The following is an 11779-nucleotide window of genomic DNA, read 5'->3' on the forward strand; positions in this document are numbered from 1 at the left end:
CACTTTTCCACCAGGCCTATTCATTAGCCTCACCCCCACACCCAAAATCATGGATCCCATTGGAAATCTAGGTCTTTTTGGAAATCATGTCTCATTTATTCAGAAAAACAATGGTACCTGATACGTGTGCAGGATTTCCAAAAAGGACCTGTAAATCTCAGGATGGTCGAGAAAGCGGTTCTTGATCTTGTTGACATAGCTGATGGCGCTGTCAAACTCCACAGGGCTGGGCTCTGAGGTCGGCGAGGTGGACTGGGGCTCACTCTCTTTGCAAACCAAAGGCAGGCTCATCTTCACTGGGTGTTCGAGAGAAACATCCAAGGAGTTGGTACCGTCACTGTTAGCACAGCCAGGCGTGGCCGGGGAGGAGGCAACCATAGCAATAGATGCCACTGTAGTGGTGCTCTTCCCAATACCCGGAGACACCTGCCAAAAGCAGAAACTTCTTCTTACTGCTGCACGTGACCATTGATATGAAGAGAGGGTAATATTCCATGAATGGTCTGAATAATGAATGTCAGTAATGTAAATATCTCACAATTAACATTTGCCACGTGCCAAAACAAAATAAAAAAATACATCATTGAAAAGGATAGGGTCAGAAACAGCTCAATCCAATAAAAATGCCATCAGGTAAATTTGAAATCAAAACTTTGACCCACATGCTAAGGGCAAACTTCAAAATTAATACTTTGACGGCAGATTTTTGTTTGACTGAAGATTCCTCCTTCAGCTGAAAACAAAACCTGACTGCAATGCAATGGATTATGGTATATGGCAACAACTGAAGTACTCTGCACTGTGAGATTCATACTGACCTGGCCTGACAAAGGAGACTGGAGAGAAATTACCCCATTCTTTGGGATTTCTATCCGATACCCAGGTGGCAGGAAGGCATTGAACCCCAGGACCAAGTCAGGGTGCCCGTGGAAGAGCTGGGAAACACGGCTGATAACACCGGGGGTGTCAATACTGAAACCAAAAAATAAGTGCATTACACACAGGACAAAAAAGACAATTCAGTGTATACTCTTTTTAATAAGGAGCCAAGACCTTTCCTGAATCCTCATTTAATACATTTATTAAGGGTGAACTAGCACAGGTCCTAACATTATGGGTTCTATGCATCTTTATGTTGTTGTTATAATGCATAAGTGAGATGTATAGCACTTCTCCAGTTCAATTCTATCATAAGAAACTTAACATTTTTTAAATTTAAAACTCAACAAATAAGGGCAGATGTCAAGGGTTCAAGGATTTTAGGCTGTAGTGTGTCCTAATTTCCAACATAGCAGAAACACAGCAGAAAAACTACAAAAGCACCGGATCCGTCTTCCCTGCAGCAACTCAAGTCATGATTATGAAGTCAACCAAGTGTTAGAATTTCACCTTCTTAATCCTCTACAGTAATTATAGTTTCCGTACACAACATGAAGTGTTAGTGTCCACGATGGAGTTGTGTTCCGTTTGTGAAAGAAAAACAATCACACACTTAAAAAAAAAAAAAAAAAAATCTGCATCACTTGAATCATCCCACTCACACGGACAGGGTGTGATTTTCTGAATTGAATGTGTTAAATTAAATACTAACTCTTTATCCTGTACAATTTCCATTAAGTAATTCATTTTGTCTTTTGTGTAACAGGGGTCATTTAAAAATAAATTATGTCCCAACAATCCTGCCTGGGGTGACTGCACCACCTACAAAAACTAAATAAAATAAAAAATGGTATTGCCATAATGATCATAAATGTTGCTGGTCAACTGTATATATGCAGACATGCATTCCATGTGTACGTGCATATCATTTATTAATTGTGTACATTATCTTTTTTAGGATACTCCCACGAAAGAGACCATGAAGTGCCTGCCTCCTCTTCCAGAATCGTGGCAATCCAATTCACACAAAAAATGTCCTTTGCAATATCAAGTTTTGTCCCAACTAAAATGAAAACATTGGCTTCAGTAGGCACCGAAACAGAACAAACTCAAACAACTTAGCTACAAATTTGTTACGTTAACAGAATGTTGTTGTTTATCAGTTATACTAATTTCTGCATTATAATGATAACTGGAAATCTTTGACATGACCATTTGTGAAAACACTGACTGTACAATATATACACGAAAATAAGCAAAGCAGGAAAGCAATACCTTTTAAAAAATGCAATACCCATCTTAGAATAAATTGTAAAAACATTTTTGGAGACCGACTGGCACCTAACGGATCACTCTGTAATGCTGATGTGATGCATTGCTTTTTGTTTCTATTTAGAGAAAAAATTAAAAATAGCTTTAGGTTTTAAATTTTAGTCCGAATGCATGTGTAATTATCTTATTTTACAGAGTAATGAAACAGAAAGCAGTTCTCAGATGGATATGAAGGGATTTAAATAAATGCTAACTAGTCTAATATTTTCAGTTGGCATATCCCAGTATCTGCATTTGTAACTGGCATCTGCACATTTATAGAAAACATTTGTTACAAAGTAGTGTTCATGCATGTCAAATGTTTTAATATGTTATGTTAAGATTGTGGATGTTGTTTTCCTATGAGGAATCTGAAAAGATCAACTTGTCAACAAATACAATTGTGGAAAAAACATATACTGGGGGGCTTGTACCTCCAATGGGCATGGAAATGCCAAATATGGATAAATGTAATTTGGCTGTGGGATTATACTACATAAACTGCAAACATTCGCTTGAGGACAAGTGAAAAAGACATGGTGAACTGCATGTCTGTTTGTATGACTACATACCTCTCAATGAAGAATCTGTAGTGTTCTATATGTACTGTGCCAAGATAAGATTTTGACGGAGGAGTGAAAAATCCAAATTATGGGGCAAGATGTAATGCTAAAGCATCAGTGAACGTAATGACTCAAATTGCTGTGGGGAAGAAAAATCCGGTGCTGCTGCTGTTTTTCTGCTGGGTTTCCTGTATTCAAGAAGTTATGACATCCTGAAACGCTGATAGAACATGCATGCCGGCTTTTGACATCTGACATTATTTGGGAAGTTTTACATTGTAAAATGTTGCAAATATGACAGAATCGAACTACAAAAATTGCTGTACATCTTACTCATACATTACAGCAACGCAAAGATGTTTATATATAAAAAGTCAACACAAAAATAGAAAACACTGGTTCAAGTCTGTGCTGTCTTTAACCACCAATGTAGGCTCTGCCAGAGTTCTGTGGGCTTAAGTTGGACAGGGTTCCTTGAGGTACTACTAGAAAAGTGACAGTGTTGACTCAAGGCACCTACAAGTCGTTGGTGTTGTCACCGAGAAATGTGCCATGCCTCTGACTCATGCTAGCTCTCCAGCAAATCATACTGTGATTACATGAGTCTATAGCTCTTCTAGGTTATGTTGGAGCAGCCTGTACAATGGTTTCAATGTTTATTGTATGGGAGATGGGTTGGTGAATAACACAATTGTCATTTTCATAAAATGTAAGAAAAAATAACTAACTATAGGTCTAATATATATATATATTATATATATATATATACACACACACACACACTCACCTAAAGGATTATTAGGAACACCATACTAATACTGTGTTTGACCCCCTTTCGCCTTCAGAACTGCCTTAATTCTACGTGGCATTGATTCAACAAGGTGCTGAAAGCATTCTTTAGAAATGTTGGCCCATATTGATAGGATAGCATCTTGCAGTTGATGGAGATTTGTGGGATGCACATCCAGGGCACGAAGCTCCCGTTCCACCACATCCCAAAGATGCTCTATTGGGTTGAGATCTGGTGACTGTGGGGGCCAGTTTAGTACAGTGAACTCATTGTCATGTTCAAGAAACCAATTTGAAATGATTCGACCTTTGTGACATGGTGCATTATCCTGCTGGAAGTAGCCATCAGAGGATGGGTACATGGTGGTCATAAAGGGATGGACATGGTCAGAAACAATGCTCAGGTAGGCCGTGGCATTTAAACGATGCCCAATTGGCACTAAGGGGCCTAAAGTGTGCCAAGAAAACATCCCCCACAACATTACACCACCACCACCAGCCTGCACAGTGGTAACAAGGCATGATGGATCCATGTTCTCATTCTGTTTACGCCAAATTCTGACTCTACCATCTGAATGTCTCAACAGAAATCGAGACTCATCAGACCAGGCAACATTTTTCCAGTCTTCAACTGTCCCATTTTGGTGAGCTTGTGCAAATTGTAGCCTCTTTTTCCTATTTGTAGTGGAGATGAGTGGTACCCGGTGGGGTCTTCTGCTGTTGTAGCCCATCCGCCTCAAGGTTGTACGTGTTGTGGCTTCACAAATGCTTTGCTGCATACCTCGGTTGTAACGAGTGGTTATTTCAGTCAAAGTTGCTCTTCTATCAGCTTGAATCAGTCGGCCCATTCTCCTCTGACCTCTAGCATCAACAAGGCATTTTCGCCCACAGGACTGCCGCATACTGGATGTTTTTCCCTTTTCACACCATTCTTTGTAAACCCTAGAAATGGTTGTGCGTGAAAATCCCAGTAACTGAGCAGATTGTGAAATACTCAGACCGGCCCGTCTGGCACCAACAACCATGCCACGCTCAAAATTGCTTAAATCACCTTTCTTTCCCATTCAGACATTCAGTTTGGAGTTCAGGAGATTGTCTTGACCAGGACCACACCCCTAAATGCATTGAATCAACTGCCATGTGATTGGTTGGTTAGATAATTGCATTAATGAGAAATTGAACAGGTGTTCCTAATAATCCTTTAGGTGAGTGTATATATATATATATATCACACACACACACACACGTCTATCGATCGATCTATCGAGAGATCTATAAACACACACACACACACACACACACACACACACACACGTGTACTGCAATTCCTAGTCTCAATGATAAAACTTGAGAGTGGGGTTCTCCAGGAGCACAGTTAAATGGAACTTGGAGAAGGGTTTGGATACAGAAGTCAAAACATTATTAAAGTTAACCTATTTGAGCATTTCAAGTTCACCAATTAGGACCAGTGGTCACAAGTGGACTTTAAGAAAGCAAATCACGGGAGGCTGGATCAAGATACCATGCTAATTTGTTGAAGCTGAACCTTTGCATTTTTCATTAAATGGACACCAAATTTACAAATTTGCAAGCTTTCTCCAATTTGAACATTTGCAAAACAATTGACCTAAACACAATGAAAAATAAAAGCAATTAATTTCTAAAGTACATGTCATGTGCAAACCAGTCCACTTATTCTATTTATCAGCTTAATCAATTACATGTATTTTCTTTATACAAACCAACATTCTAAGGCCTCTAACTGTCAGTCACTATAATAATGGTTGTCAACCCTGGACACGTAGGACCCCCCACCCTGCTGGTTTTTGTTTCAACCCAGCTCTCAAATTAGTTAATTGAACCTTATTTGAATTTAACTAATAATGTCCTAAATCTGAGCATTTCAATTATTCTAAACAGTTGGGGTTTTACATTAATGCCCCGTTTCCATTGGCGGGCACATATTAAACGGTTGTTTCCACTGGTTTAAGCGTCTGGACGCGTCCGTGTTTTGTGGCCGGTTAACTATCTGCTGTCAGACGTGTCCGTAAGCGTCCGTCACCCACTGAGGAAATACCTCCGCTTCTGAAAGCGAAGATGTGCACTTGACTTGTAGACAGACAGGGAAGAGATTAGCTACATGATGATGTCGGAAGATATAATCTCAAGTGCCGTGTGGGATCACAAAAAATTACAGTTGTATTGGCAGCATGGAGTGAAATCCACGTACAGAGACAATTACTGCTTACAGTTAATATACAAGTGTTTTAAAAACTTGCCAAACACGGATTTCACAGGACCCCGGTGCAGTGCCGTGACTAGATAAAAATAAACTGAACTAAACCTCTAAAACATTAAGGACCGGTTTAATAAATGCATCCAACATTCACACTTTAAATTATTAACTGCTATCTTGTATCTGGATAATTAATAGTGAAACGTGTGTATTTTGTTTCAGCTGTAACTTGCCCTGGTTAAGGACGTCTGCTAAGTAAATTAAAAATAATACGGCAAAAAGTGTCGTTTGCAGTTACAAATCTCTAGTAAGAGTAATAAGTTAATGGAGTCAAGTTGTGCCATTTAAATACACATCTACTAGCACATATCTTGATGATTACAATAATAACAATAACAAATAGCAAATAGATATTTTTATTGTTGCACATGGAAACGTTTTCTTATGGTAACGTAATGCTTGTCTGAATAAAGTTGTCTATACACGCTTAGCTCTTCCTAATATCTCTTAACAGAAATGTGTATTCATTACACTGTCTCCAGTCATGTAAAGCATAAAGAATAAAATAGACACAAAAGTCTGTTTTTTATTAAAACGAAACACAAACCAAACCCACAACAGGGACAGCCTGGTTTTACAAAAAGCTCTGGGACGCTGCCGGGACGGCAAAGCAAGGCATGGCAAGGACGCTTAAGCCAGTGGAACCGAGGCACAAGTACAACAATGTATGAGGATCTACGGAACCAACTTTTTATGAGTTACACAATTCAAAAAGTAAAGTCTAACAATTGAACCCTGAATTTAACTAATTTAAGTAGCTTCATTGAGAGGTCAGTTAACAAACACCAGCAAGGGTAGGGGGTCCACCTGGACCTGGGTTGAGAACTACTGCACTACAATATGCAACACTGCAAACATGCTTCCTGGAACTTAAAGTAGAAACCAACAGTACATTTACAGCTATTAAGATTTCAAATTAACAATTTGATCTTGTGAAGCCTTTGGAAAACACAAAATATATAAATTCCCAACTTTTTCCAATACAGGCTAAACATAAATATACCTTGCTTTTATGAGGATTCAATTAAATAAGTACACAACATTAATACAAATTGTTAAAATGTTATTTAAAAATGAAAATAAATGCAGCTTAACATACATTGTGACACTGGAAACCTGACACCAGAAGATCGTATTAGCAGCGGATTTAATCATCTACCCTGTGCGGCATCTTTGGTTGCAAATTAAAAGACAGAATACATACCTTTGAGACTTGAATTCTTTCATTATGTCCAGAAATTTATTGTATATTCCAGGGTCATTCCCAAACCGAATTTTAACCTGGTCCAAATAGGATAAGGCATCCTCAACCTAAAAGAAGAAATGGTAAAAACTTGTTTACTTATACAAACAAATGCATTTCTATCCAAGTCGGTTTTGCCAGTCTTAACTGTTAGGTAAGTGAATGAAATGTAAGTAAAGCCAGACAAGACCCATAGCCATTTTACTGGCCAAAATGACCATGGCAAAATGAAGATCCATTGGAAGACATAAACAACACAAAACATACATATGCAAACCAAAAATAAAGAATTTTAAAAAGACCACAAAAAAAAAAGTGAAATTAAACAACTAACACTGTGACCAATTGAGTTTATTTGTTGGAACTCATCTTAAAGCAAAAGGAGCAAATATACACAAAGACCCATAACAATTGTAAGTGGATATAAAATAACTGGGGAGGTTCTTGAAAGAGACAGAAAGGGGTATTTGTTATCTATTAATTTGACTGTGCAACTAATGCCAAACTAATCCACAGCTAAAATTCAATATGTAGTGTTATATCTAGCTTTGAAATTATGCCATACAAAATCATATCACTGATCAATTACAGTTCAGTCAAGGCTTTATTTTATTGTGCTTCTGTTTTACAAATGCAATACTTTAATATTCAGCTGTAGACACATGTATCAATTACATATAGCATAAGGTTCTTCAAAGCAGTGCCCATGGGTGCCTGCCACAGCTAGTACACAAGAGTTGTGTTGTGGCCAGGGGTTTGGTTGTCTGTAAGATTACTTTTTCAATGCTTCTGTTGCCAGTAAGATGACTGATAAATATTGGGGAAGAGGGTTTTGGGAATTGCAGAAGGAAATAAAGATGCAATTAAAATACAGTGCAAGTCTGCGTGCCCCATGAACTAATTAATACAAATCAAATAAAACAAGATTTGCCAGCACAAAAACTTCCTCAAGGACCACTGATTTATAAATGAAGAACTTATTCAATGATCAGAGATACAACCATGTGTTAGAATCCTAACAAGCCCGACGTGGGTACAAAGAGATAAAGATAAGACCCGAGTTAACATTGTTAGGACATTTAATATTGGTGCAGACTATAATTTTAAGGCTTATTTGTGGGATATGAATTAAGGAGAGATGACGGAAATATTTTAGCAATTTGCCAATGTTATTCTTCTACAATAATTGCATGTCTGACATACTACCTGATGATGTTCAGGTAAATAGGCTTGATTGTTTGGGGAGACTGCACTATTATAAACCAGCTGCAAAGATTCTCAAAACAGAAAGTGCTTGATTATCTTTGGTTAGTGTCTTCTACAGAAGCAAGCAGAGGCATATCCTATTAAAGGGATGGGAGGGGGAAAATTAAATATACTGAAAACACAAAGAACATACCAATAGGAGAGCCTAGAACATTTTTACTTTTATGAAAGGTTGTGACATATCAAACTCATGCCACAACTCATGTTTTGTTTAATTTAACTGTGGAGAAGTTCAGGTCAACTCCAACTTGCTTACCATGGAAACAAAATATATAGTGCATTGACAATGGCATTAAAATGGCCATATTTCCATATCTGTTAATTTGTTCTAAAAATACAGATCATCCACACCTCATAAAGTATTTGAAAGAGGAATACTTTAGTTAGAGACTAAAAAAAGAAACATTTTATATACCTAAAACACTGCAAAATTAAGATGAGATGAAAGTTTCCTATAGTGATTATTATGGAAAAGGCAAGAAAGTAGAAGTAAAGATCACATTCTAGGGCTTAAACACTGATGGGCTTTTTCTCCAAACAGGTGATTTATGGTATCAAATTTGGGCATCGGATTCTGACCTTCCCTGCTCCATTTAAAATACTGAACATGCATTTCATTTAAAGATTTCCGTAGCATATGATGATGATGATAGCAGAAGCACCAGAATTGGGCATTTTGTTTCAACTCCTTTTCTTAAACTAAATTACATTTTAGTTTCATTTTTAAATACTGAGGAGACCTGCACACTTTCTTCAATTGTATGACTTTCGTAGGAAAGGGACATCAAGGCTGTTATTGAAGGTGATCGTGATTGTGTTTTAATGCACGTTCTTATATGACCTGTAAAATATATAGGCCTACTCATACACACACACACACATTACAAGGCGTAAGTGTGGGTTTACATTTGTCAGTAGAATATTAATAATTTCTATCATGCATAATGTTTAGTGTATGAGAAAGATGGCTTGGAATACCTCCAAAACAGTTATTGAAGCCATTTATGTTTCTTCTTTTTAAAACTGAATGACTGAAACATAACTGGGGGAACAAATTCTCAAAACCTACTTTTCCCATTTGATGTTGGCATCCAAAATTGAAGATTGCCTGCAGATTGCAAAGCATTAAAAACATTAGGTTTGGAAGCAAAACATCATTGGGCAGTACAATATTGTACCTTCTTTCTCAATATAATATCATCTTGGCATCCCTAAGCAGATATCCATTACAATTTCGAAATTGTAACATATATTGGTGAGGAATGCGTCTTGTTACTGCAATGGCAGATGTAGAAGGATCCTCTTATGAAAGTACATTTGCTCCTGTCATAAACATTCACGAGGACTCCTTCTTGACATATTGCAGATACTTTGGAATAAATCCCCTTTCAAGATAAGCCTTTATATTCATTGTAATGATCCTAAAGCTGTTCTTTAAAGATTTGGTCTGCACATTCGTCAACATTCATGACTTACAAAATGATCATGAAAATTGATTTCGGCGAGGAATGGTACAATATAGTTTTCAACCCTCGATTATCTGGACATCATGGTGCTAGCAAAGTTTGAAGCTATGGCATAAATTAAAAACATGAAGATGAATTACAACTTTTGTGTACCAAGTGTTAGTCTCTGGTGAAACGTGACTACCTCACACTTATTACACGGTCTTAAAGAACTATGTAAAAATACACAGCTAAGAATGGATCTGAATGTCCTTATCTAAAGCCGAAATTGCACCGTGTGCGTTATGTCTACCGGATTGTGCCCAACCTGGCTGAGCACCTTTGTCTGACCAGCACACAGCAGAGAAAATGCACGAAGCCGCACCGGACTCCAGCGACATGGCTCACAGGTTTCACTAAACAAAGACAGGACATTGGGAAGCACTACACGCATATAGACGGATCGAAAGCACAGAAGTAACGCAGTGTGGACAGCACTGTGCTGTCTTTGCCTTGATACGTTTTAATCCCGCGATCGGCAATAAAGTAATTGTTTTAAGATGCAACGGAGCTCTTTGGAAAGCATTTCATTACGTTTACGAGAACCAGTGATCACCCCCTCCGTTTCTTTCTTTCTCTCTCTCTCTCTCTCTCTCAGCCTGGGCAATGAGTACAATTACAACACAGCAAATGGCACGCAGATCCGTCGTCTTTCTTACCTTCAGTTTCTGGAAATGTTGTTGCTGAACGGGTTTCTGTACTATGTAGGCCTTTTCTTGGATTGGGTTTATTTGCTGCATGTTGTTATGAGTCTGAATTTTCGCCATTGTCCCCTTGCTAATTCCTCAAAGAAATCTTGGCCTTCGAAAGTAAAGGGGGGGGGGGTCCCGATCACTTAATTTAAAATGACTTTCTTAATAAGCATGTTCGCATATATTACTCTCGTTTAAAACAAAACACAATGTTAAAGACAAAGAATTACATGGATGGGCGTTTGAGCGCTAAAACGAGTTAATAAAAATTAAGCCTGTCTCTTTAAATTCGGCGGCAGCTGTGCAGACTTGGCGTCCGGAAGTATAAAAAAAAGGACTGAAGTGCGCAAGCGCATAATGGTGACATTCCTACACGCACTGTTTCTCTGCGCATGTGTAGTGTTGTGAAAGTTGTCTTTCCAGAGGTAAATCGCTCATTGACTGAAGTAGATCTGTCTTTGTTTAAAATAAGTTCACACAGGCGTCATACTGTCCACATAGCGTATTGGGCTACACTTTGAATACACCCACAACTATTAACATGTTATATACAAACTCATGGGCATACTGGCAACTGAAATCGTTTATTTTAAAACGTGGACAAGGTGCGTTCTTGTTGTTTTTATGTAAATTAGAACGCCATCTTACCTGGGCGGAAGTAGAAACTTGTTATGTCAATTCTGAGCCGAGGCGTCAATGGATTGTTCTTCTTTCTTTTGTTGTACTTTATGCACGGCCTAATGTTGCAAACATTGTCTTATCGTCCACGAAACCTTAAACATGTTGTATGTACACATCTGTCCCAATAATGCTGATAGCTTGTTTGTTATTTATATAATTGAGCCCATATATATCTTTCAATTAATACAAAATATCTTTAAATGATTATTTGGCTTGCCGTAGTATGCATCAGGTTTTTTTTTTTAAAGGATTTAAACGTATAATTAACAATCATTCTTGTTTATTTTGTTACGTGATCTAAATCATTTAAAAAACGTTTTGTATATATTTCAATTTTGAATTTTATAAATACGCAAGAAAATGAGAAAAACATCAAGGGGGCACCGATATATGTATGTACATGTAAATGTCCAAGGAAATTAGAGTTAACAATTATTTACTTATAATTATACATTAATTTGGTATAAAAATAATACACACCATATTCTTAATTGTATAATAATAATACCTGCTTTAAATGTAAATAAAGTTTTAATCGGCGAGGTAAACAAGCA

The 11779-nt window shown here is 37.6% G+C and overlaps 1 protein-coding gene across 1 annotated transcript in view; it reads right to left on the reverse strand.

The window, feature by feature from the left end:
• sin3b (SIN3 transcription regulator family member B) overlaps positions 1 to 10876 on the reverse strand; it is a 31451-nt gene extending 20575 nt beyond the window's left edge. The window contains exons 1-4 of the mRNA XM_066695286.1: positions 10512 to 10876; positions 7043 to 7149; positions 819 to 972; positions 118 to 426 (exon numbers count right to left, since the gene is read on the reverse strand). Coding sequence (XP_066551383.1) covers positions 118 to 426; positions 819 to 972; positions 7043 to 7149; positions 10512 to 10619 — 678 coding nt within the window. The 5' untranslated portion in view covers positions 10620 to 10876. The remainder of the gene's footprint in view (positions 1 to 117; positions 427 to 818; positions 973 to 7042; positions 7150 to 10511) is intronic.
• Positions 10877 to 11779: the final 903 nt, after the last annotated feature.

This window comes from Amia ocellicauda, chromosome 22, assembly GCF_036373705.1.
Source record: "Amia ocellicauda isolate fAmiCal2 chromosome 22, fAmiCal2.hap1, whole genome shotgun sequence".
Lineage (NCBI taxonomy): Eukaryota > Metazoa > Chordata > Actinopteri > Amiiformes > Amiidae > Amia > Amia ocellicauda.